Here is a 26,244-nt window from a genome sequence, read left to right as displayed (position 1 = left end):
GCAGTTGGAGGCGCACGGAAGGTGTTTGATGAATTGTCTAGTGCGGTTTTGGAGTGTGTAGGCAGAGGTTCTAACTCAGTAGGCTTTCCAAAGGGGAAAGGAGCTAGAGGAGGTGCTAGATAACAAAGCACAGAGGTGAACTTGAGAGTAATAGCTGGAAATTGGCAACATTTCTTTACTTCAATTCAAGTTTATTTACACCAAATATCACGGAATTTGCTGTTTGAAATTGTATTTTTATTTTTTTTTCTTGCTGTTTTTGAGCCAAGTGACTTGGAAAAATGCTCTTGAAGCAATTCCAAGTTCACAATTGAACATTGTAATAGTCCAATTTTGTTTTCTTAGTGTGGAAGTGTGTCAAGGGGCTCCAAGGGGCTCCAAGTGTCACTTGCACTTTCACTTAGGGTCGTGTCTCATTCATTTCCATTTGCTTTACTTTACATTGCTTGTTGACTTTTATGTTTTAAGTCTCCATAGTACTTAGGAGTGTGTTTCATATAGATAAACCTTCATTTGGTTTCAAGGTTCATAGCATTCTTGCATTTAAAAAGTTTTGAAAGATTTCTACCTAGACACTACAAGGTAAGAAACAACCAAAGACACTCTGGCTAGGAAGGACAAGGTTCTTAAGCTTGTCCATTTGTGACTCAGCTCTCCTTCCTGGGAGCTATTTGGTTCATTTTACCTCTAGAATCTTTCTAGAAATCCTTCACAAAAATAAAAAAAAAGTTTTTGATGTCTTGTTATACTTCCTATTCGTCTTCTTGTTCATATAGGTCCTCTTGGTCTTCTAGTTTTGATCAATCCATTAGTTTCAAAGAAATTAAAAGAAAACTTGATGAAGCTAGAAGAAGGACTTGTTCCTTTAATGAATTTGATCGGATTGAGGATGAATTGTATAAACAAGCTAGGGCAAATATTCCATACTTTGGTGCGGATATTGGTGCATTAACATACCTAGCTTGGGAAAAGGACATTAGTGACATGCATCCATTTATTGCTAGAAAAAGTAAACCTGAATCCTATTTTCATTCTAGCAATAGTGAATCTTATGTCCTTAGTCACTACACATCTAGATTTGAAATGCATGCCAGAGAGTGGTGGGATGAGAGACAATATCATGTTAGGATAGGTAGAAAATCTCCCATTCATGATTGGTCTGAATTAAAAGTTTGCATGAGAAAAGAGTTTGTGCCTTCACATATTAAGAGAAACCTCCAATTATTAAGAGCTTACATTAAAGATGGAAAAACATTTCTTGAAAGCTTAAATGACAATGGTTTCCTTATTAGAGAACTAGAATTTAAGATTAACCTTAAGGAGCTGCAAGCTAAGCAAATAGAATTAAAACTAAAAAGAGATGTTGAGAGACAAAAAGAGGAACAAAGGCAAGAAGAAAGAGAGAAAGAAGAGAAGAGAGAGAGAAGAAAGAGAGAGAAAAGAAGAAGAGATAAGAGAAGAAAAAGAGAAAAGAGAGAGAAGAGAAGAAGAAAAGAAAAGAGAGGAAGAAAAGAAGAAAGAAGAGGAAAGTAAAAAGAAGGAGCTCTTGCTAATGCTGGCAACTCCTACTCTTACCATTACCATGGAACCTAAAAGGGAAGGGTTCTCATTCTTTACTTTTTTTTCCCATTATTGTGCACTCTTCCATTATTAATTTTTCTTTTAAATCAATTGTCATCCCATATTCTGTGCAATCATTTTCCAAATATGGAAATTCAAAACTTGAGTTAATGTTACCCTTGTGTAAACAAGTAAATCAAGATAAAAATCAAATAACTTGGGATTATGGAATTCTCCATTTTTCCAAGACTTATTTTCAGAAAATATTTTTCAAAAATACAAGACTTTTCTTTTGCCTTCTTATCTTTGTTTACATCTTCTTCATACTCATTTTTGCTATATTTTGTAGATATATTTTTTATCCAAGAAGAAAACAAAAACCAAAGTTGTGCTTCTTTCTTTCTTCCCGATTTGAGGACAAATCGTTTTTCAAGAGGGAGGGTCTGATGGAAGACCATCTAAGACACACATTGGACCTCTTACTAGAGCCATGGAGGATTCAAGAGGAAGAAGGATCCCCTACCATTTTGCTTCTATGGAAGGTAATTTACATTAATCCTTCTTCCCATAATTAAAAGCACATTTTTCTTTGCTTTGTAGGATTAATAAAATTGGAGGGAGCAGCTGCCAGCATAGCATTTGAGCACGTGAAAAGAGAGAATTGGAGGGAGAAGCTTGTTGCCAAAGCTATCAAAAAGCTCAGCCAATAACCTAGCTAGCCCAGCGTTTCAGAATTGGTGCATTTTCACGTGTGATGCTGAGTTGGAATGAGGCATGTTTGAAGCTGAAGCAAATTGGCGCCTTTTTCTTTAATTTCATTTCAAGTTTATTTACACCAAATATCACGTAATTTGCTGTTTGAAATTGTATTTTTATTTTTTTTTTCTTGCTGTTTTTGAGCCAATTTGCTTCAGCTCCAAACATGCCTCATTCCAACTCAACAACACACGTGAAACAGTACCAATTCTGAAACGCTGGGCTAGCTAGGTTATTGGCTGAGCTTTTTGATAGCTTTGGCAGTAAGCTTCTCCCTCCAAGTCTTTCTTTTCACGTGCTCAAATGCTATGCTGGAAGTTGCTCCCTCCAATTTTATTAATCCTACAAAGCAAATAAAAATGTGCCTTTAATTATGGGAAGAAGGATTAATGTAAATTACCTTCCATAGAAGCAAAATGGTAGGTGATCCTTCTTCCTCTTGAATCCTCCATGGCTCTAGTAAGAGGTCCAATGTGTGTCTTAGATGGTCTTCCATCACTAGAGCTTCGCAGTCACACCTGGGCGCCCTTTTTAGGGCGCTGAGCGCCATCTTTCTTGCAACGTTTCATGCCTGAGCGCCCTTCATTGGACGCTTAGCGCAATTCTCTCGCAAGCATGCTAGAGCGCCCTAAGTAGGGGCACTGAGCGGTGGAAACGTTGGCCCATGGCCCAATTCAGCCCTATTTAAGGATTAGCTCGACCTAGAGAGGGTATCTCTTGACAGAATTGACACAAATTCAGATTTTCTCCGATTCTCTGAAGGCAGAAGTGGATGCAGAAGCTCTCCTCTTCAGTTTTAGGGTTTTTCTATCTTTTTCATTCCATTGTTCATCTAGTTTCTCTATGACGATGGGGAACTAAACATTCTTTGTTGTTGGGGGATGATGTAACCTTGTGAACTCTCATGTATTTCAATTGATTCTTATTTATTAAAGCTTCTTTCATTAATTGTTGGGTTATTCTTCTTTGCACAATGTTTGTTATGTTTAACTCATTCATGGCATGATTATAGGTTTTCGTGATATGGACACATACAGGGAACCTAGATCTGAAGAATTGCTCCCAAAGTAGTATTGCCTAGACAAAGGGATATGAGTTTTGGTTATCCTAAGCTTCTGTGCGTATGTAATGCATAATTAATTGGGAGGGAGACAAGACATTGTAAACTAGTAGTTAAGGATAGGCTTTCTTCACCGAGACATCGGGTTTTAAGTAATTTAGAAAGTAATATTAACATTAATGAACAAGATGAATTCATATATGCATGAGACGAAACTTGGTGAAATCTAAACCCTAACAACATATTCCTCTCATATTTACAACATCATTCATTCATCCTTTGTGTTTTTCTTTCCATTGGTCAAAATTGCATTCATGTTTACTTTTATAGCATTTGCATTCAAAATCACGAAATTGTTCTTCAAAAGTCTTAATTAGTTAGGTAATCATGTAACTGTTAAGTGTCGTGAGTCCTTTGGGATACGATACTTGGTCTTACCATTTTATATTACTTGATACGATTCGGTACACTTGTCGATATGTTAACAAGTTTTTGGTGTGATAACGGTTGATTTCACCGTTATTTAAGAGTAAATTTTGATATTAAATGAACCCTTTTTGACTTAGAAACTCGTTTGTTCTCTTGATTTTGGTTTATTTTGGGAAATAAGAGAGTTGAGGTTACACTTGAAGATTTTATCACTAATTTCCCTTGGTTTTGTACGAAATTGGGATGAATTAGAAGAGGAACTAAGTTGTCAAGAAGTTGGAACTCTTAAAGGACAGAAAGAGCACCAGAAGAGAAGGTTACAGAAGGTCGCACTCACGCTTAGGCGCCCCTTTCATGACCCTCAGCGTTGGAGCTTCTCAGTCATGCCTGAGCGCCCTTTTTAGGGCGTTGAACTTTTCATGCCTAAGCGCCCTTCATTGGACGTTGAGCGCCTTTCTCTCGCAAGCACGCATGAGCGCCCTAAGTAGGGCCCTGAGCGGTGGCAACGTTGGCCCATGGCCCAATTCAACCCTATTTAAGGATTAGCTCGACCTAGAGAGGGTATCTCTTGACAGAATTGACACAAATTCAGATTTTCTCCAACTCTCTGAAGGCAAAAGTCGATGCGAAAGCTCTCCTCTTCAGTTTTTAGGGTTTGTCTATCTTTTTCATTCCATTATTCATCTAGTTTCTCCATGACGATGGGGAACTAAACATTCTTTGTTGTTGGGGGATGATGTAACCTTGTGAACTCTCATGTATTTGAATGGATTCTTATTCATTTATGCTTCTTTCTTTAATTGTTAGGGTTATTCTTCTTTGCTCAATGCTTGTGATGTTCAGCTCATTCATGGCATGATTATAGGTTTTCGTGATATGTACACATACGAGGGAGGAAACCTAGATCTGTAGAATTTCTCCCAAAAGCAGTATTTCCTAGACATAGGGATATGAGTTTCGGTTATCTTAAGCTTTTGTGCGTATGTAATGCATAATTAATTGCTAGGTAGACAAGACATTGTAAACTAGTAGTTAAGGATAGGCTTTCTTCGCCGAGACATCGGGTTTTATGTAATTTAGAAAGTGATATTAACATTAATGAAGAAGATTAACTCATATACAAGCATGAGAGGAAACTTGGTGAAATCTAAACCCTAACAACATATTCATCTCATATTTTCAATATCATTCATTCATCTTTGTGTTTAGCATCAATTGATCAAATTGCATTTATGTTTATTTTTATTGCATTTGCATTCAAAACCCCTAAATTGTTCTTCAAAAGTCTTAATTAGTTGAGTAATCACATAATTGTTTAGTGTCGTGAGTCTCTTGGGAAACGATACTTGGTCTTACCATTTGTTATTACGTGATACGATTCGGTACACTTATCGATATCTTAACAAGTTTTTGGGGTGATAACGGTTGATTTCACCGTTATTTAGTAGTAAATTTTGATATTAAATGAACCCTTTTTGACTTAGAAACTTATTTGTTCTCTTGATTTTGGTTTATTTTCGGAAATAAGAGAATTGAGGTTACACTTGAAGATTTTATCACTAATTTCCCTTAGTTTTGTGGGAAATTGGGATGAATTGGAAGAGGAGTTAAGTTGTCAAGACGTTGGAACTCATAAAGGACAGAAAGAGCAGCAAAAGAGAAGGTTACAGAAGGTCGCACTCACGCTTGGGCGCCCCTTTCATGACCCTCAACGCTAGAGCTTCGCAATCACGCCTGGGCGCCCTTTTTAGGGCGCTGAGCGCCATCTTTCCTGCAACGTTTCACGCCTAAGCGTCGTCCATTGGACGCTGAGCGCCATTCTCTCGCAAGCACACCTGAGCTCCTTAAGTAGGGGCGTTGAGCGGTGGCAACGTTGGATCATGACCCAATTCAGCCCTATTTAAGGATTAGCTCGACCTAGAGAGGGTATCTCTTGACAGAATTGACACAAATTCAGATTTATGCTTATTTCATTAATTGTTAGGGTTATTCTTCTTTGCTCAATGGTTGTTATGTTTAACTCATTCATGGAATGATTATTGGTTTTCGTGATATGGACACAAACGGGAAAACCTAGATCTGGAGAATTTCTCCCAAAAGTAGTATTGCCTAAACATAGGGATATGAGTTTTGGTTATCATAAGCTTCTGTGTGTATGTAATGCAGAATTCATTGCTAGGGAGACAAGACATTGTAAACTAGTAATTAAGGATAGGCTTTCGTCGTCGAGACATCGGGTTTGAAGTAATTTAGAAAGTGATATTAACATTAATGAAGAAGATGAATTCATGTATGCATGAGAGGGAACTTGGTGAAATCTAAACCCCAACAACATATTCGTCTCATATTTACAACATCATCCATTCACCCTTTGTGTTTTTCTTTCAATTGGTCAAAATTGCATTCATGTTTTAGTTGGGTAATCACATAACTATTAAGTGTCGTGAGTCCTTTGGGATACGATACTTGGTCTTACCATTTTATATTACTTGATACGATTCGGTACACTTGCTGATATCTTAACAAGTTTTTCGCGTCGTTGCCGGGGACTCGTGGTTTAAACTATACGTTTGCGTGATTCTTAACTGATTAGACTTTACCTTTTATTTTTATCTTTTTATTTTTATCTTTTTATCTTTTTATTTTTTTATTTTTTTATCTTTTAGTGCTAATTGGGTGCTTTAGTGTTTTGTTCTCTAGTGTATGCAGGGTACAATTCGGACTGGAAGCACAAAAGTTTCTAAACCTCTTCTTGCAGGGCTAGAGAATAGTAGAAGAAAAAGGAGAAACAGGATGTCCAGAGAACTTTTCCCTTCTCCTGAGACTCTATTACAGCCTTCACCTCAAATATCTGACTAGGAGACAAAAAATATGGCTGAAGAGCATAATGGTAAACATACCCTGGCAGATTATGCAATAGTTATAGGCCCTCATCATTTTAATAGCATAGCAAGGCCGAGGGTTAATGCTACAAACATGGAGATGAAGCCAGCATTGATTCAATTGGTGAAGAACAACCAATTCAATGGATTGTCACATGAAAATCCATATGAGCATCTGACCACATTCAATGAAATATGCAATATTGTGAAGATCAATGGTGTGCCAGATGAAGCTATTAGACTTAGCTTGTTCCCTTTCTCTTTAGGAGGCAATGCTAAGATGTGGTTGAACTCTTTTCCAGAAAACAGTTTTACTGAGTGGGAAGCTGTGGTTGCAAAGTTTCTGAACAAATACTTACCAAAGTCAAAAGTAAACAAAGGTAAGCAGGAAATTTCTTCTTTTAGGCAGGGCATGGATGAAACATTAGGTCAAGCATGGGACCGATTTAAAGGCTTGTTGAGAAAGATGCTCACTCATGGTTTTGATGAACCTATAGTAGTCATTATATTTCTTTGAGGTCTAAGCTCACAAACTAAATTGATGTTAGATGCCTCAGCTGGAGGTAATTTATAGATAGGTACCAAGAATACTTAGCTCTTGAAGCTCTTGATTCCTAATTGATGACAACCTCCTTGAGCTAGGTTGGGCCAAAGCTTAGGACGAAGCAAGGAGATGGTCTCTATGATGGATATGGTTGCGAAAATGGGTGGGGAAATGGGTGATATGATGTGTAAATGATGGTGGTGTGGTGATAAGCTCACGACTTTTAGTGATAGGATGGAGATGATGTGTAGTTTGAAGGTTCAAGGAGAGGTTAGGCTAACTCCATGAGGTTGGTGACTAGAAGGGTCTCTAGGGTTGTTCTAGTCTTGATCAAGGAAGAATGAGGCTACAATTGGGCAGCATAACATTAATAATTTCCAAGATTAAATACAAGGGTGGAGACACCTCTATTTTTAGGCCAATGGTGTCTCTTTCTAACCCTAAAAGCATGATCTCCCACATTTGCTCTTATTGGCCAAAAATGAGGTCTTCTAACCTCTCCAATGATGGGAGGACATGTGGCCACTCACAAAACACAATCCTCTTCATTCCTAGGGTGTCATGTGGCCACTACTAAAAGTAAATCCTCTCCAATGGTGGAGGAACATGTGGCTACTACCAAAAAGAAATCCTCTCCACTCCTAGGGTGTCATGTGACTACCTTTTAAAAAGAAAATTCTCTCCAATGGAAGCATGACACATTGCATACACTTTCCACATGGTTTGGATATCTAACTTAGGAAAAATCTTATGCTACTTAGGCCTTCAAGCCTTAATCAAACCTACACCATATGGCTGAATACAAGGCCTAAATCCTATATTACTCCTTCTTCTTCCATGATGGCCCAAATGAAACACGCCTTTATTTCTCCTTCTATTGATGGTTCTTCTTAGAGGAACTTGGCCATACTTCTAATGGTTGGACCCTTGGCTATGAGTTTTCCATCAACAAAAGTGATAAGAAAAGACATATCTATTGCATGCATGGTTTACTATAATTTTGCAGATAAGTTATACTACACGCATCCACAATGCTACAGATCTAATATAAAAAAGTGGACGTTAGAGACAAAGAAGATATTCACAAAATTTTCCTTACTTGAAGCAAAGTTTAAAGAGATCGTACAACCTACTTCAAGCAAATGACTGATAAAGCATGTCTGCTCTAACAAAGTTGACTTACGCAACGACTGTTGTGAAAAGAAGAAAGAGAAAGCACAAGTATCAAGACTATAAACTACAAACTCAGTTTAACAGACATATGTTCATGAAGCCTATAAATAGAAGATCTTTCAAGAAGAAAATCAAGAGGATAACTTAAGAGCAAAAGAAAAGAAGAGCTTACAACGACATATTCATTATGAAAAGAAGAAGAGAAAGAGCTCAAGAAAAAGAATACATCTGAGCTAAAGAAAAGAGAAGAGAAGAGAAAAAGATTAAGAGATATTCTCAAGTTTCATTGTCATATTGCTTACAATTGTAAGAGAGATGAGAGAAAAACCTATGAGTGTTTAAATTACTTTGTATTGTAATCAAATCTTCTCTGTGAGAAATATAGTCTGAACTACCTGTAAGCAATCGTTGATTGCAATTTTGAAGAAAATTAAAATACTTACAACTAAATTTTGTTTGAGTTGAGGAATCTTAGCAAGGTTGCTAAGTACTAGGAATGGTGCGAAAACTCAAAGGAAATCTTGGCTAAGGTTGCTGAGTACTAGGAGTGATGCTAATACTCAAAGAAAATCTCGGTGGGGTTACTTAATACCAGGAGTGGTGCGAATACTCAAAGGAAATCTCGATTGAGTTGCTGAGTACCAGGAGTGGTGCTAATACTCATTTGTAATCGGGTGAAGATTATAGTGGAACCCTCTACGGAGGAGACTAGACGTAGCTTAGTTGGAGTGAACCAATATAAAATTTCTTGTGCAATTTTCTCTTCTCTTACCTAAACGATTCTCTTGTAAAAACCTACGGTCATGCTTTATTCCCAATAAGTTCTTAATAAAACGTTGGAATATATATATTCTGAATAACACGCTAAAAGTAGTTATTGCAAAATCCTATTAAGTCGAGTCTACGATTATTTAAAAGAAGATTTCAAGAACTTGATAACGTATTATATTAGAAGAATTGTGAAAAATTTTCTATTGACACTATTTAAACCCTCCTAGTGTTTTTCAGATACTTCATTATTAAAGTCAATTACACTTATGAGGTGAAGTCACCATGTAGCATTACAACTTTATTATAACAATGGATTATTTAATTATAGGACATAAATTAGTATCACCTTTGTCCATCATTACTGGTATATTAATATTATTATTATTAATAGTAGTAAAAATAATAGTAGAATATTTTATATATTAAATTTATACAATTATTTTTGTTCTTGTATGGTAAATAATATGTAAAATAATTATAATTTTGAATTTAGTGGAATTATCCATCTTAACCATGCGTTCACAAACATAAATTAAGTCAAATTTGATTTCAAATTTTAAATTAAATTTCGTGTTAAAGTGAGATAAATTAAATTGAACTTATCTTTAATCTTACATCTAATGTCTTCTTTATAATTGATAGTTTAAGATTTTTAAACGACTTTGCTTAAAACTTAAGATTAGAAAATAACAAGACAAAACATAAAAAAGTAAATGTAAAATTTAAAAGCAAATAATTTTTTTTATAATTATTATTTGAGATATAAGAGAAAGAAGGTAGACACTTTTTCAATAGAGCATAGAAAAAAGCAACTGAACCTCACTATATATGCTTCGTTATTAGGATATTGACAATTTTTCATTTCTCTTTTCGCAAAATTTCGGATCTCTTCAGTTTCATTGAATCAAAACCCTAATTCCCCCAATTTCACTTTTAACATCGAAAAACCTATCTCTCTCGTTCTCGCTCTAAGTTCCCGACCGTTTTCCCGTTCTACAGCTTGATTCTCAGGTTCTTTCTTTTTCTCTTTCTTCTTCTTCTTCTTCCTCTGCTTCTCAATTCTCTCCATAGTTTTTTTCCTTTTAAGCTCAACCATAATTATAAAAAAAAATTTGCCAATTAAACTCTAATGTTTGGTTTCAGTTGTTTAAGTTGTATTTTTCTTTTGCTTTCGCAATTGTGGAATTTCGCGATTTGCATTCAGCATTCAGTGGTTATTCGAATTTTTGGAATCGGAATTTCGGGGACGCGTTTGGATTTGGTCTGAGTTTGGTTTTGTTGTTGATGGATCCTTGGTCGGGATTTGCTGTGAATTTTGGCTTGTGTTGCTGATTTTGATTGTGCTGTACTGGGTGCACGTCGGCAATATGTTCTAAAGACTGAAACAACAATAATGGCTTTAATTAGTAGCATTGGATAAGCTGTAGTTGATAATATGATTTTTTTCATATTTTTCCTTACTATATGATGTGCTTGTTCTATTACGACTATGTTGGTGGTTGAGTTTGTGTGCAACTGATTGTATGTGTTGCTGTATCTGATAATGCTATCTTTGTTGCAGGCAGGTTACATATTTAGGTGTCTGCCTTTCATTAGTATAGTACTGAAACTACTGTATTAATTAATTGCTTATCGGTGTTTAAGTTGACTCTAACGATCTTTGCTTAAGTTGGAATATCGTTTTCTTCGTTTTTTAATTCGGGATGAACTTTACCGCAATAGGAGTGTGTAATGTTTTTATCCTGCTCAGATTGTCTTGTTTTATTTTCATAGTAAAAGGGATTGAAGGTAACTATTAAATAGTTAGTAAGAGTGGAAGGTTAAGTATATAATTTGATTTAGTCTATCCAAATTTACATGGGGGCGTGCCAAAATAGAATATGAATCAAATACTTATAACTCTGATTTTGTGATTTTTGTTTAAGTTAGTGTTCCTTCAACATATCAATATACTGCGGGGAAGTCCACTGACGACATGTAGTCCTATTCTAATTGCTAATTTCCTCATTTTCATCATAATATTCTGTACAGAAGAGGAAGGTGTGGTAATAGATTAGTAATATTGGATGATGTTAGGACTAAGACTAAATAGAATGGCGCTGGGTCTTCTAAGGCTTAGCTGCAATGAATGTCGATATTTATTGAACTTGACAAGTATGCTATATTTGTACCTTCCTTTGTTTGGTGACCGACCTGTATTGTATATCTTTTATGGTAGTAGAAGGTTAAGTATATGGGAATTATGACCTGTTGGAAACTTGATTTATTGCACTTAGGTTTCAAAATAAGGGGAGAAATGTTTCAGTGGATCTTTGTTATTGGTTCTTTATATTTTGTTGAAAATTTTGATATTATTGTACCAGTACCTGATTGAAGTGCTGTAGTTGTATCTGCGTGTTGAGTTATTTATTTGTTAGGAAATCTTTTATTGTTAGGGTGTATACAAGGATATGTAGGGGATATTGCTAGGGAATTGGCCTGATTGGTGGTAACTGACTGCCAGCTCGGCCATGGGGTAGAATTGGAGGGAAATTCTGTTGTAAGCTATGGAGAAACATTAAACAAGAGAAGAGTAGAGAGAAGCAAAGGAAGTAGTGTCTAAGGAATGGATGCAACGGTTCATGGCCTCTCAAATATCCTACGTTACTCAAACAGGTTTTGTTAGATTACGTGATTCCTGAACTCTATCAGTTTCCATCCTTTCTATACTTGATTAAACAAGTTGTAGTACTATCTCCTCAGGTTTTCTCGAATCACACTCACCCCCTTTTTCTATCCTTACAATGGCCCCCCTTTTAGGGGGTGTAAGTGTAATGTTTCTTAAAAATTTAAGTGATGCATGTGTGATTAAAAAGGGACGTCAGTGTAATGTTTTAAAAGCAAAGTGGAGGTTTGTGTAGGATTTTAAAATAGTTGGAGTGTAACTGTAATTTTAAAAAACTTCTGGGGGTGTATGTGGAATTTACACAACAAATTATCTACTTTGGTTGGGATAAGGGTTACAAAGTGTGGAGAGATCCTTGTATTGTTTTGGTTGTTTTAAAATTTTAATTGTTTTAATTTTTCCTGATTAAAGCACTGTAGTTGCATCTGTATACAATTTGTGCACTAATCACTATTAGATTCCATTCTTTCAATACTTAGATTGAAACAAATTATTGACTCTTGCTTTTCGTTCTGGTTTTTTAAAATGGTAGCAATGCAATTTTCATGCTCTGTAATGTGCTTCTGTAGAGAGCATTATTTTTGGTCGTCAAATAGATTTTGCATTGTTTGAATCCTTTAGTTCTCATTAAAATTTACAGAGATCGTCATGGACATAAATAAGTTATTCCAGAGAAGGAAACTGCTAACCAATGCAACAAGAACATTTGAGAATCTATGTCTGAACCATTGTAGTAAGTATCGTATGAAACACGATACAAATTGTAAGATACGATATGATTCTCCACCTATATGAATTGCTTGGCTACTCGTTTTTTGCTCCCGTATCTTGTTCATATCGTATGATTCAAATTCTGAATCGCTTCGAATCACCCCGAATCGTAGCTTGAATCGTAGCATCCATGGACAGAGATGTTACTCGCAGTGGCACCTCTCATGCTGGCACCTCCCACGATGGCTACTCTTGCTACAACAACTCTTGTAACAACGTCTCTCGCAATGGCGCCTCTTGCCGCATGCCTCAATCCCTTCGCTGATGAGGGAGAAGAAGCCAACAGACCTTGCAACAGTGGCACCTCTATGGTAGCTACTCACTGCAGTGACACTCATGCCGGCATCGTGTGCGTCTGTGAGTAATGACAACCTTAGGGTTTTAGTGGGTTGGAATTGGGACCCATTTTTAACCTAAAATTTTAGCCTATTTTGTTTAAAACATTTTAAAGCCCAATAAGTAAATGGTGACTCCATCTAAAACTACTATACAACCTAACCCAATCCAACCATTATAATATTAACTTAATTTATCCACTATACAACCACTCTGTTTTAATGTGATTGTTGTTGTTAATTACATCTCTACATTTTTGTATGTGATAGAAGATTATTAGTATATGAGAGGAGAAGGAAAGGTTAGTTCTCTAACTGTTTTGACAGTTAGACAAAGGCGGGAATATGTGTATAAATAGGAGAGCGTTAGTTGTAGAAGGGATCTTTGGGGACGTTTGGTGTATTTTGAACAAGACTGTTATTCCTATTGGGGGAGGTTAGGCTTCCATCATTGCGTTTATTCTTGTATTCTTCTATTGTCTAATAATACCATAGAGTTTATACACTGTTCTTGAGTCATATCTTTGTGTGTCAGAGTGAGAATTGATTAGGTTTCTTGATTGGAAACCTATCAATTTGGTCCGACCTGTCGAATCCAAATTGGGTGAGAAGTTACGCAACGTGAGAAATGGCGAATGCTACCGAGGCAAGATTGGAGGCCATTGAGATTACGATGGAGGGAATGAAGGCTGAATCGGCGACGGTACGACGAGACCTACAACAAATTATGACGGTTTTGGGTACGCGTGGCAATCAAACGGAGGGAAGTTCGGATGACAGCTCGATGAAAGACAATCAACATCAAGTTGTGGGGAGAAATGAAAATGAAGGAACTAGCGATAGAGGGATGGACCAGAAACCTTGGTGGAAGAGGGTGGAGTTGCCGACCTTCGATGGAGAGGAGCCTCTTAGTTGGCTCAACAGAGCGGAGGAGAAAGAGCTTCAGGCGATATCCAAGCTGTTCTGGCCAGATTTCCAGGAACTTTTAAAAGAAGTGGAGGAGGACGAGACATTAAAAAAATTGATAGCCGACCTACAGAAGGATCCCAACTCGCATGCCTCGTATACCTTGGAGAGTGATAGGCTGCATTACAAGGGGAGGATGGTGTTATCTGCGAGTTTGGCATGGATTCTCAAATTACTTGCTGAATTCCACGTGACCAAGACGGGGGGGCATTCGGGTGTGTACAGGACGTACCGAAGGATAGCCCAATCCTTGCATTGGGTAGGCATGAAGAAGATGATTACAGAGTATGTTGCTAGTTGTGCTGTGTGTCAGCAACATAAATACATGACAACATCTCCTCAGGGGTTATTACAGCCATTACCAATACCTCAAGCTGTGTGGGAGGAGATAAGCTTGGATTTTATTGTGAAACTGCCCAAATTGCAAGGATATGATGCTATCTTGGTAGTTGTAGATAGATTGAGCAAGTATGCCCATTTTGTGGCGTTGAAACATCCCTTCTCAGCTAAAATCGTAGCCGAGATATTCACCAGGGAAATCATTAAACTGCATGGCATTCCAGTTTCCATCGTAAGTGATCGAGACCCGTTGTTTTTGGGCATATTTTGGAAGGAGATATTCAAGGCGCAAGGCACTCAGCTCAAAATGAGCACCACCTATCATCCTGAGACGGATGGGCAGACGGAGGTGGTTAACAGGATAGTTGAAGGGTATTTACGCTGTTTTTGCTCCGAACAGCCGAAGAATTGGTATGTTGTGTTGCCTTGGGCAGAGTTCTGGTATAACACCAGCTACCAAGGGTCTGCAAGATGCACGCCATTTGAAACAGTGTATGGCAGGAGTCCTCCATCATTCAGCAGATTCGTTCCCGGTGAAACACCTGTAGAAGCGGTGGCGCAAGATTTGATGACACGTGACGAAGCACTTAAGCAGCTGAGATTTCATTTAAACAGGCCCAAGACTTAATGGCACAACAGGCCAACAAGAGAAGGAGAGAGGTGGACATAAAAGTGGATGATTAGGTCTATTTAAAGATCAGACCACACCGACAAGTTTCAATGCCAACTCGTCTTCATCCAAAGTTATCCGCACGATACTTTGGTCCATTTCAAGTATTACAACAAGTGGGACAGGTGGCATTTAGACTCAAGCTACCAGAAACAGCCAAGATTCACTCGGTGTTCCACGTTTCCCAATTAAAGAAGGCTGTGGGGGATAAAAGGGTCGAAAAGGAGTTGCCTGAGGAGTTGCAAGCAGAGGGACCGAGTTTCTGGCCAATAAGAGTCTTAGACAGGAGGCAAATTCAGCAGGGCGAGGAGATATTACACCAAGTTTTGGTGCAGTGGCAACAAGGGGGCAAAGAGGGAGCTACATGGGAAGATACAACAACTATTCAGGATCAGTATCCCGAGTTCAACCTTGGGGACAAGGTTGTTGAAGGCGGGGGGTAATGATAGAAGATTATTAGTATATGAGAGGAGAAGGAAAGGTTAGTTCTCTAACTGTTTTGAGTTAGACAAAGGCGGGAATATGTGTATAAATAGGAGAGCGATAGTTGTAGAAGGGATCTTTGGGGACGTTTGGTGTATTTTGAACAGGACTGTTAGTCCTGTTGGGGGAGGTTAGGCTTCCATCATTGCGTCTATTCTTGTATTCTTCTATTGTCTAATAATACCAGAGAGGTTATACAGAGTTCTTGAATCATATCTTTGTGTGTCAGTGAGAATTGATTAGGTTTCTTTATTGGAAACCTTTCAGTATGTCTTGCATGTTACGTTTTTTACATGTTTGCGAATCTTACCATACGCAATAAGAAAAATAAGCTCTCAGATACGTGATTCAACTACCATGGTTTGAACTCAATCTATGCATGCCACAAATATTCAGGGGACAGAAAAGCAGTTTCTTCTGGAGGAAACTTCTTTTAAGGATAAATATAATCCATTTGGTTTTGTTGAATTATATTTTTTTATTGGTTACTCGCCCTCTGTTTTCCTTTTCCTTCTGTAGTTGGTAGTAGTTTAAACTGGGTTCTGTTGTCATCCTGTAATCCTTAAAGCACTTGATTGTTTGCAAACAGATCCATATGCATGATGGTATTGATGTTAACAAAATGTTGTCTAGTAGATGTGATTTTTTTATTTTTTTTATTTTGTTGATGCCTATAATATTGCTTCTATAGTAATTTCTTAGTTCACTAAAAACAATTTAATCTGATTATTTCTCTTCTATTTTTCAGGGACATATTCTTTTTTACTAAAAAGATGTCTCCTTCCAAATCTAAGTCTAAAGACAAAAAGGCAGGCAAAGAAGGTCAGAAGCCTGTTGCCAAGTCTTCAGGATCTGCTAATGCAGTAGCTGGTGTACCAGCTAGTGCATACAACCCTTTATTGGGAACATTCCATACTTTGGAGATGCAACCGGCATCTACTTCCCAAGTACAATCAAATGGTCGTTTTCGGAATATAGATGAGACAGATGAACATCCTACTGGCTCAGTGGTAGCTGGTGTGGAGTATGATTCTGTTTCTAACAATGGTAGTTGGTCTGGTGAGTCCGAGGACCATAAAGAGAAATCTTCTAATCCTCCTGTTCGACTGGAGGCAGTTCCAGGAGCGGATAATGACAAACGAGAGAAAATTCGCCAGAAGAATGAAAAGAAACATCAACGGCAGAAGGAAAGACGGGCACAAGAGTTGCATGATCGTTGCAGTGGATATATTATGTCAAGGAAACTAGAGGCACTTGCTCAACAGCTTGTGGCAATGGGATTTTCTCACGACCGTGCAACAGTAGCATTGATACTGAATGAAGGAAGGGTTGAGGAATCAGTAGCATGGCTCTTTGAAGGTGGTGAAGAAGCAGATAATCATAAAGATGCAAATATAAGTGGGAGTAATTTGAAAATTGATATATCAGAAGAACTGGCTCAGATTGCAGACCTAGAAATCAAGTTCAGTTTCTCAAAACAGGAGGTTGAAAGAGCAGTTGTTGCCTGTGAGGGTGATCTTGACAAGGCTGCAGAGTCTTTGAGAGAATTGAAGATGGATCGACCATCTGGTCCACCAAAGCCAGATGAAGTTGGTGATCCTCCTTCATTTGATGGTAAGCAGACAGGAGTTGTGAATCAAAATGCTAGGCCACAGTCTAAACCCATTCTTTCTCCGAATCAACTCAAAAAAGATGAAAAGGATTTTAACTATACCAAGCAAGCAGTTACTGGAGGGTCTGCGGAATCCAGCAACAAACCTATGCAGCCTCTTAAGAGAATCCAATCCAAGTCTGATTGGGCAAAGCCTCAACAAGCTTCAATACCAGCTGACAAGAGGTGGCCAAGTGCAGGATCTAATCCTTCGGTTTCTTACTCATTGGCATCACCATTACAAGTGTCACCAACACCTTCTAAGACAGAAGCTTCTTATGTGGCTGTTGGAGGTGATTATAAGATCCTTCAACCTGGTCAAGCTAAGGAGCCAGTAATTGTGATGCAGCGGCCTCAAACTGTTAATACAAAGCAGATTCCAGCTGCCAGCTTGAGTTCTTCTCCTCCTGGAATAGCTGCCAGTTGGTATCCAACTAACAGTGTAGAAGTTATGAAGTCCAATGGCTTTATGTCTCACACTCCTAGCTCTAAAAGCCTCAGTTCAAACTATTTCAGTTCTAATCAAATGTACCACCAACTTCAGGGTCAGCCTCCTCAACAGTTTGTGGCTGGCAATAGCAGTTCGGTAGATCTGCAAGCAACCAACCGAGGGAGTAGCCTATGGAATAGAACAATGGCTGCGTCTCCAACGCTTGCTGCTGCTTCTTCTCTTGGACTCTTTTCTGGGCTGGGATCTGCAGCAACTTCAGGGTCAACTTCTCCAGTAGACTGGAGCACTGGTGGGTCAATGCAATTTGATTATACCAACATTGACTGGTCCTTGGATAGAGGCTTATCTCCACCTAGGTCTAATGCATTATTGCTTGGGCTTTCACCTTTTACAAAGAGTAGTGCTCTATACGGCTCAAATGCTTCTGGTGTGGTTCCTCAGCCAGCAATTAGATCATTACCCTCTAATGGTAGCATTGTTCCCTTGCCTGGATTGCAAGATGGTGGAGTATCTCCTGCTGAAACATCAGGTTCTCGGGAATGGAGTTCTCCATTTGAAGGGAAAGATCTTTTTAGTTTACCGAGACAGTTTGTTTCTTCTCCCTCCCTGTAGAGTAGAGGGGAGAAATCAAATGAATAAAAAAAAAGACCAAAAAATGTGTGGATTTGATGTTTGTTCTTATGATGCTATAGTTCATATGATGTTGGTCGTAAGCTTTCCGTGAAAAACAGGCGTCGAATTTCACATGCACTGTACACTTCACCGTCGCATGCACAATTCACTTTCAAACCTAAAAGTTTTCCACGTCCAAAACCGGATATTTTAGTTATACTGCAGCCTCAAAAGGACACTGTATAAACTGGGTAGAGCCGTGGAATGTCTGATAACATCTCATATTCCATGATTCCCCAGTCCTATGACAGTGTAGTGGCAAGTGGTACATTTTTTCAAAGGTTCAATTATTAAATTTATCATTTAATAATTATTATTTTCTTAATTTTATCACCTTTTCATTTTCATTTTACAACTTTTAATTTTTCATGTATTTTATGAATATCTTATCCCAAAACGGATCACTAAAGTGAAAACGGAATGTTTTAAATTTAGATAGAGATATTTCAAGTGGTCAATTTCGGCAATGATAATAGTTCAATGATAAATTGTGTAATGAAGTTTTTTAAGCCAAGGTAAATTCTTTTATATGACGGGTTTGAAAATAGATATAGTTACGATACACATTGGAATAAAAACAATTAAAATTTTGTGGAAGTTCATCTACGAGAGATATTTGTATAATGTGGTGTTTTTTCAATAAATTTTCATCAATAATATGTTTAATAGAAGGATTGTAGTGAGTTATTGGTGGCGTATTCTGTGTTAATATATAGACGACCAACATATCCGCATACTGTAGCATTCAATTTCAATAGGATGCCAGATTGGCATCTAAAAAAAAAACCTTTAAAGCATATATATATATATATATATATATATATATATATATATATATATATATATATATATATATATATATATATCAAATGAATTTGGATAATGAGAAAATGAGTTTATTTGCATTTCTGGCTGGACTACCTATCCCACGTTTATGCTATTTTATTTTATTTTTTTATTGTTGTATAAAATTGATTGTATGCTGAATATAATTAAATAAGTTTTTTATTATTTTATTAATATCATATATTTATAACTATATATTTAGATTTTATTTCATATTTTATATTTTATTTTACTAGTAGTTCATGAACCATTTATTTAACCTTCTGATAAATATTTCTACATTTATATCGTATGTATACTACTTCCCACCAAGCTAATACCAGCTGGAAAAAGGGATTGCAAAGAGAAAATTGTCAAGTATTCTGTGCAGGTAAAATATCAAAAATCAAATTTTCACCATATAAACATTCCAATGTTAATTACATTAAGTGATTCAAAAATCAAAAAGACCATCCAACTTTGAAACAAACTAAGATCATCTTTAACTTGCAACATTAATTTTTGGGGTCTCTGAATAATTGCTAATAACCACGACAAATTATTCGGACATTGTTACTTCTTAGAAGCCCTCCTTAATATTTATTCAACCGATTATCTCTCTAACTTTATTGTTTCCCAGCAGTTAAATTGCAAAACTTAATTTTTACATCATTGAATGATGCAGGAGAAAAAGACAAGATAATGCAATTCTGCATTACTGTCTTCTTATCTTGAAAGACCATATGCTTAAACAGAGTCTGAAACAACAGAAGCAGAGGCAGAAGAAGGATTTGAAGCAGGTTCTTGATACCACTGGTTTGCCTCCCTAGTGAGAAAATAGGCATCTGCAAATGACGGTGAGAAATTCACATCAAAATCAAAATCCATCATAAGCTCGTTCTAAAACACCATCTAATAAATATATGTACTTAACTTCTTGGTAATATAAAATGCATACACTTGTTGAAATAGTTTCACTAAAATAACCTTTTCCCAGTAAATGCATTACTTTTATCTGGTGCATATACATTAACAATGATATAGTTTAAATTAGAAATAAAATTAATACTTCATTGAGTGCTGAAATAAAATTAACCCTTTCAGTTAATGCAGTTAGAGAAGAACTTTTAAGGACTTCATTCAACAGGGGCATTTGAATTGACCTTAGTTAACTTTTCAAATTAAAATAATATTGTAAGGGATTTATGTTTCTGATGACAACTCATTTTGCAGATGAAATGCATGTTGCACCTCTGCACATTCTTATATGCTATATAAGTAAAATTAGCCAATGTGAACAGGTAAAAATGCATTTCCCACTTTCCAAATCATAAGTAACGTAGAATTACTCATTTCAGCTTCTGGATAATGGATGTCTGCACATGGAACTAGAGCTTCAATATATCAAACATGGATGTAATTTTCTACTTTCAAGTTTAATTTATCAAAGCTTACCTGATAAGAACACATCTTTGTATTCATCATCATCATAAACAAATTGTGGAGGATCAGGAGAGCCAATTCCAACAATGGTGCTTCCACTGCATGAGATGTATTCAGACAGCATATAAAATGATTGCATCTTTTCAAATCAGACTCCATATTACAACTAAAAGAAAGAAGATCAAGAAAAATATTGACCACTTCAGAAGAATTAATACCTCAGTTTACTTTTATGTATAACCTTTGATAGAATTGATTATAAAAGAATTGTAGAAAATAGAGGATGAAAAACCTTATTCTCTCATATTTCTGAATGGAATATAAAGGGATAAATATGGAGGAACAGGAGATAATAATTGTGAAGAGTGACTAACAGCATTGCTCTGTGGCAGAAGGGATTAGTATCACATACAAAGGGTGTGGAGAAACCTTTGGAAACAAACACACAATATATTTGTGCCTGGGGCCAGCTCTAGCATGTTTCTATGACTTATACAAAAATGACAGTCTAGATATTAAAGAATAATAGGTTTTCGAGTGTTTTCACCTTCCTGACATAAAAACAGCACCATATTCTCCACGACCAGCTGCACTAATGCGCTGCTTCAGTCTTTTGAGAGATGGGAGAACTTCAAACGCGGGAGGTTCTGGAGATGAAGGAAAAAGGAAAACATGAAAAGAAAATTAAAGTCAAAAGCACCAGAACAGAACTTCAATGAGAATCAAATATAACTGTGCCAATGATTGGAGTAAATTGTACATACAATTATATAATGAAAATAGAATAGTAGAATATCAGTTGTGCTATTTACCATCATTGTAGATCTCATAGAATTATGTACAACTTGCATTCAATAAAATCAAATCAAAGGAAAAGTGAGAAAATACATAGATAAAAGCATACCTAAATCATTAATACAAACATCTTGTGAGATTCCAATTTTTGAGATCTTGTCCAACAATGTTAAAGGATCAACATTACTAGTCTGGTCCAAACGTAGACGCTGTACCATTGGAAGTTGTTAAATTTGGGACTAAAAGTTGGGGGACGGGGGTATAATTTCATTAATACTCCGAAAAGACAGATACCTTGTAGACTTCTGCAGTCGAACATGCTTCTGGGGGCTTTATGAGAACCATTGGAACGTCCAGAGATACTGGTGGAGGAATATTCTGAACAACCTGCACAGGTGAAAGAAAAAATCTTGAATAAAATACAATGAAAGGGAAATCATCTTGAATATAAGTTTAGCTGCCTGCAAATGGTTAAAAGGTTATAAATGCATGGGAATTCTTAGACACAGTCGAACACAATAGTTACATAAATCACTTCACATTAAATATTTTAGGAACAGACAAATTCCTTTCCATCCATGACAAAAATGATCTGGTGTCTGTACTAAATTATTAAAGGTTTCAGTAATAAAGATCAATCTTGGCGATCTGAACCAACAATGGTAAATGCTGGATTCACTTGGCCATCTTACATACAATAATATCAAAGTTTTATACCATGACTCTTTAAGCTGTATTCTAGGAAGTGACATAAATCCCTTCACAATTATAGGATCCAATCAGAATTTTGAAATATTATCAATATCAATTGGTGACATACATGGTGAATCCGGACAGCAAGATGTAACAATAAATAAGAAAGCAAATTGCGAATGGAAGGTACCTAATTTTTTGACTAACCTCTCCTCGACCAGTGCAATAGGCTGCTCCCTGAGAGAAAAAGAAGGGAATATCTGATCCAATCTCACTTGACCATTCTTGGAGTTCTTTCTCTGAAGCAAGGCAACCACTGAATTGATTTGCTGCCCATAGTGCAGTTGCAGCATTGCTACTTCCACCCCCAAGCCCTGCCCCAGTAGGCACGCGTTTATCCAGATGAATCTGAAAACAACATGAATATACCTTATACACATGAAATCTTGGAGTAAGTTGAGTTTATTATATGAAAAGAAAGAAGCATGCAGCTTTCAATTAAAAATGGTAAAATAGGAAGAGAATAAACATCGTTACTTCGTACCCAAAAGAACTTGTCACTACCAGTCTTCTTCCTATAAAGGTTAAGCGCCTTAATAATCTGTTAAAAGAGAATTTCAATATAACATTCTGGAATCTGAACAGATAAATGACCAGAAGAAGAAAAGAATGAGAAGGGAAACATTAGTACCAGATTTCTATCATCAAGGGGCACCCCAGACACATTGGTTGATAGACTATCCTTGGTTTTTGAAGGTGACAAAGAGAACTTAATTATGTCACCTAGACTTATCACCTGAAAGACTCCAAAAATGCAAGTAAGACATGCTCAAGAATGCATAAACCATATTAAAAGGTAAATGAAATAAGAGAGCACTGAGGTAGTTGCCAAATTGTCATAACCTCTTACATGAAAAAGGGATGCCAAGTCATGATACCCATCTTCCCTCTTGTTTGTTATTCTCAAGAAAACATTTATCTGCAGAATAAAGGGTAGCAATTTCAACACAAAACAACCAAATTTGGGTAGCCTCCAAGAAAAAGCACGGGGAAGGTGGTTACCTTGCAAGGAGAGAACAAAGTAAGCCTAGAAAGGGGAGCTTCCCTGTCCACTTCATCAGCCAACTTGTTAATCCTTGCTTCAGGGTCATACACAATCTAATCTCACCAACAAAAGATCAGAAATTTTTTAAAAACATCTGTTGAAAAGCAAAATTCAACCCTAAAACAAATGTTATTATACACAAACAACCACACTGAAACTTCGATCCAAAGCATAACACACTAAAAAAAATTTTCAAACTTTATCCCTAAACAAACGTATTTCTACACAAACAACACTACTGAAACTTCAATCAGTCAAAAGCATAAGAAAAAAGAAATTGGGGGAGCAAAATATGTAACCTCTACTTGTCTCTTAGAAGTATTGGAATCGGAAACCATGGCTCTAACCAAGTGAGGTCTCTGAAACCGAAGCTTAGAATGAAAAGTGGATGACCCATTTGGTCTGAATTGAGAAAAATGGCTACTTCTGAAGGAGTTTTGAGAAGTGGGGAAGACATAGCTACTGCAAAGAAGGTGAGACGCAGCCATGTGTGGTTGAAAGATCGGAACTTCAATTCAGCTACAGATTGGGTACGTCAAAAAAAGCGCTTCTTGTTCGTTTATTCTTCCTACAAAATCTGGTCAAATTCAATTGTGCCGGTAGGAAAAATTCTTAAGAATGGTTTAAACACTGTTTTAAAACTCTAATTCAAACGGTCAAAGCCGACAAATTACTTCTTTACATGTTTTTTTCAGAGTCTGGGTAGCAGAGCAGGCTTTAATGGGGGACTGATTAAAGAAGCACTAAGTTATTTTAGTTAATATATATAAATATTAAAACTTAAAATTATATATTTTTATTATAAAAGCTATAACAATTACCAGTAGAATAATAGTCATTAACAAATTATTAGTTGGTGATTTTCTCCAATTCAACCCATAATTTGTAAAATTAACAGATGTTAATGCATGATGAAATTTTCAAATGTTATGAGGAATAAAATAAAAATTAGTCAACTTTTCTCTTTCTATTTGAATTTATCACAGTTTAACATTAAGTAAAAATTCTAAAATTATTTTCCTACAATTTTTTTTTCTCTAATATCTTTTTCTTTTATATGAACTCTCAAAATACTTTATTAGATTGGATTCCTTTCCTTGGTTTTCAATTCTTTGTACTAACTACTAGATTTATCCTGTAATGGATGATGGCTTCTCCATTTTTATTAAAATGTTACTAGTGCAAACTTTTTTATTTATAACTAAAAAGACAAAATTCAAATTGTGAGAGGAAAGAAGAAGAAAAGAAGAGAAAGACTCACCAAAAACTTTTAAATCAGCAAATAAAAATTATATATATATATATATATATATATATATATATATATATATATATATATATATATATATATATATATATATATATATATATATATATAATGTTGTAAAGATTGACACTACATGTTTTAAAAATACCTTTAGGAAGAAAATAAACGTACAATAATAAACATATATTTAAGCTATTATCTATTTATTTGTGTTATTATATGATCTTTTAGTAATCCGTTGCTACGAATTTAAGTATCAATTAATAAATAATTAACACATTTAGGTCTTCATTAAGAGTAGTGGTACCAATAATTCTTATTAATATATATATATATATATATAATATAAAAGTGTAAATTATAATAATATCTTTACTATTTATATTTTTTATATTTTGTATTATTGTAGTATATTTTATAAAATGTTTAAATGAAACTTATATTATTTTTTTCGGCAAAAATTATGAAACTTATATAATGTTTATACAATAAAAAAAATATGTAATAATATAATTTTAAAATAAAAATTGTTAACATGAAGTTTTAAAATATTGAAATATTAATGTAATTTGAAAAAAAAATTTAAGAACTGTGTACAAATTAAATAAATATTTTACTGTTCAGGGTTTATTTCCATTTATTTAAAATTGACTGCAAACATCACGTGGATACGTACTGCAACTAACCTCATAATCCTATCCCACCAGCCTGTTTCTGCTCCGCATTTCGAGGTACACCTTCTTTCCTTCCCAACATTTTGTTTATCCCCATCCTTAACTTTTGAACTGTGTTTGGAATGAAACATTATTTCACAGACTGAGAAGATGATTCCAGCAAATAAATAAAATAGTAGTAATTTTTGGATTAAAGAAGAGGAGACAACTTAAAAAGAAAATTAATAAAATTTTATATATAATGTGATGAATATGATATTAAAAAAAATATTTAATGAAGGTGTGATTTCCATGTATATATACATTTAATAAAAATAAAAATTTAATAAAAATATATATATACATTTAATAAAAATAAAAATTTAATTATTTCCATGTATATATTGAAGGTGTGATTTTAAATTAAAAAATAAAAATAGTAATAATTATAATATTATTATAATAATTAATAGTAATATTATTATTATTATTATATTATAATTATTGTGTGAGGTATAAATATATATATATATATATGAAATCAATATAGTATGTATTTAAATTATAATTTAAAATTAAAAAAAATACTAATCATTATTATATTAATTTTAATAGTAATATTATTTATTAATGTTATCATTATTATTAATAATAATATTATTATTATTATTTTGGAAATTGATTGTGTTAGAAATAAAGAGGTTTGTTTCTCAACACCAAGAGGGGGTGAATTAATGATTTATAAAAATGAATGTTTTTCAAAGTTTTTTGTAAAGTTAGAATGATCTTTAAACTTTCTTGGAATGTAAGTAAACACGTATGCACTTTAAAGTAAAAGAGATAGGGAAAGAAGAACAAACACAAGGTTTTTATCCTGGTTCGGCCTCAATGCCTACATTCAGTTACCCTCCAATCAACCTCAGATTGAAGGATATTTCACTATAATGATTTGAGAATTACACCAAAGGTTTTACAGTGAACACACTCTCACAATGTAAACACATTTCCCACTCACAATCAAAGATAGAAAAGAAAATATCTGCACACACAGAACCACACATTCTTGTTGTAGAAACCTTTTGAGAATCCCTTCTCAAAGTCCAAGAGCTCCTTACTCTTCTTCCTCTCGCACACTGTTAAGATATCGGCAAGTGTACCAAATTGTATCAAGTAATATAAAATGGTAAGACCAAGTATCGTATCCCAAAGGACTCACGACACTTAATAGTTATGTGATTACCCAACTAATTAAGACTTTTAAAGAACAATTTAGTGATTTTGAATG

The 26,244-nt window shown here is 35.5% G+C and overlaps 2 protein-coding genes across 5 annotated transcripts; one reads left to right on the top strand and one right to left on the bottom strand.

The window, feature by feature from the left end:
• The first annotated feature begins 9,996 nt into the window (after positions 1-9,996).
• On the top strand, positions 9,997-18,234 carry LOC108344111 (uncharacterized). 4 transcript variants are annotated; one of them, XM_052879187.1, is made up of 3 exons: positions 9,997-10,186; positions 11,679-11,830; positions 16,153-18,234. In XM_052879187.1, exons 2-3 carry the CDS (start codon positions 11,781-11,783, stop codon positions 18,116-18,118), a joined length of 2,016 nt encoding a protein of 671 aa, XP_052735147.1. In that variant the 5' UTR covers positions 9,997-10,186; positions 11,679-11,780; the 3' UTR covers positions 18,119-18,234. The 4 variants fall into 4 exon arrangements, with proteins under 4 accessions (XP_052735147.1, XP_052735146.1, XP_052735148.1 ...); XM_052879186.1 differs by having other exon boundaries at positions 11,611-11,830; XM_052879188.1 differs by lacking the exon at positions 11,679-11,830 and having other exon boundaries at positions 9,999-10,186.
• A 1,161-nt stretch (positions 18,235-19,395) lies between these two features.
• On the bottom strand, positions 19,396-23,754 carry LOC108343791 (4-diphosphocytidyl-2-C-methyl-D-erythritol kinase, chloroplastic). The gene is made up of 11 exons (XM_017582178.2): positions 23,339-23,754; positions 22,997-23,092; positions 22,845-22,913; positions 22,626-22,730; positions 22,479-22,535; positions 22,142-22,342; positions 21,536-21,628; positions 21,351-21,450; positions 20,994-21,093; positions 20,459-20,544; positions 19,396-19,848 (listed from the first exon to the last, which is right to left on the bottom strand). Exons 1-11 carry the CDS (start codon positions 23,525-23,527, stop codon positions 19,751-19,753), a joined length of 1,194 nt encoding a protein of 397 aa, XP_017437667.1. The 5' UTR covers positions 23,528-23,754; the 3' UTR covers positions 19,396-19,750.
• Positions 23,755-26,244: the final 2,490 nt, after the last annotated feature.

This window comes from Vigna angularis, chromosome 6 (assembly GCF_016808095.1).
Source record: "Vigna angularis cultivar LongXiaoDou No.4 chromosome 6, ASM1680809v1, whole genome shotgun sequence".
NCBI lineage: Eukaryota > Viridiplantae > Streptophyta > Magnoliopsida > Fabales > Fabaceae > Vigna > Vigna angularis.
This window is presented reverse-complemented; position numbering and strand designations above follow the sequence as displayed.

Excerpts from the sequence above, each read along its gene's own strand:
- LOC108344111 (XM_052879187.1), top strand. The coding sequence starts at position 11,781 with ATGGATGCAACGGTTCATGGCCTCTCAAATATCCTACGTTACTCAAAC. Across the intron at positions 11,831-16,152 it reads ATCCTACGTTACTCAAACAG|GGACATATTCTTTTTTACTA; the intron begins GTTTTGTTAGAT and ends TCTATTTTTCAG.
- LOC108343791 (XM_017582178.2), bottom strand. The coding sequence starts at position 23,527 with ATGGCTGCGTCTCACCTTCTTTGCAGTAGCTATGTCTTCCCCACTTCT. Across the intron at positions 22,536-22,625 it reads CCCTTGATGATAGAAATCTG|ATTATTAAGGCGCTTAACCT; the intron begins GTACTAATGTTT and ends CTCTTTTAACAG. Across the intron at positions 21,629-22,141 it reads ATTGCACTGGTCGAGGAGAG|GTTGTTCAGAATATTCCTCC; the intron begins GTTAGTCAAAAA and ends TCACCTGTGCAG.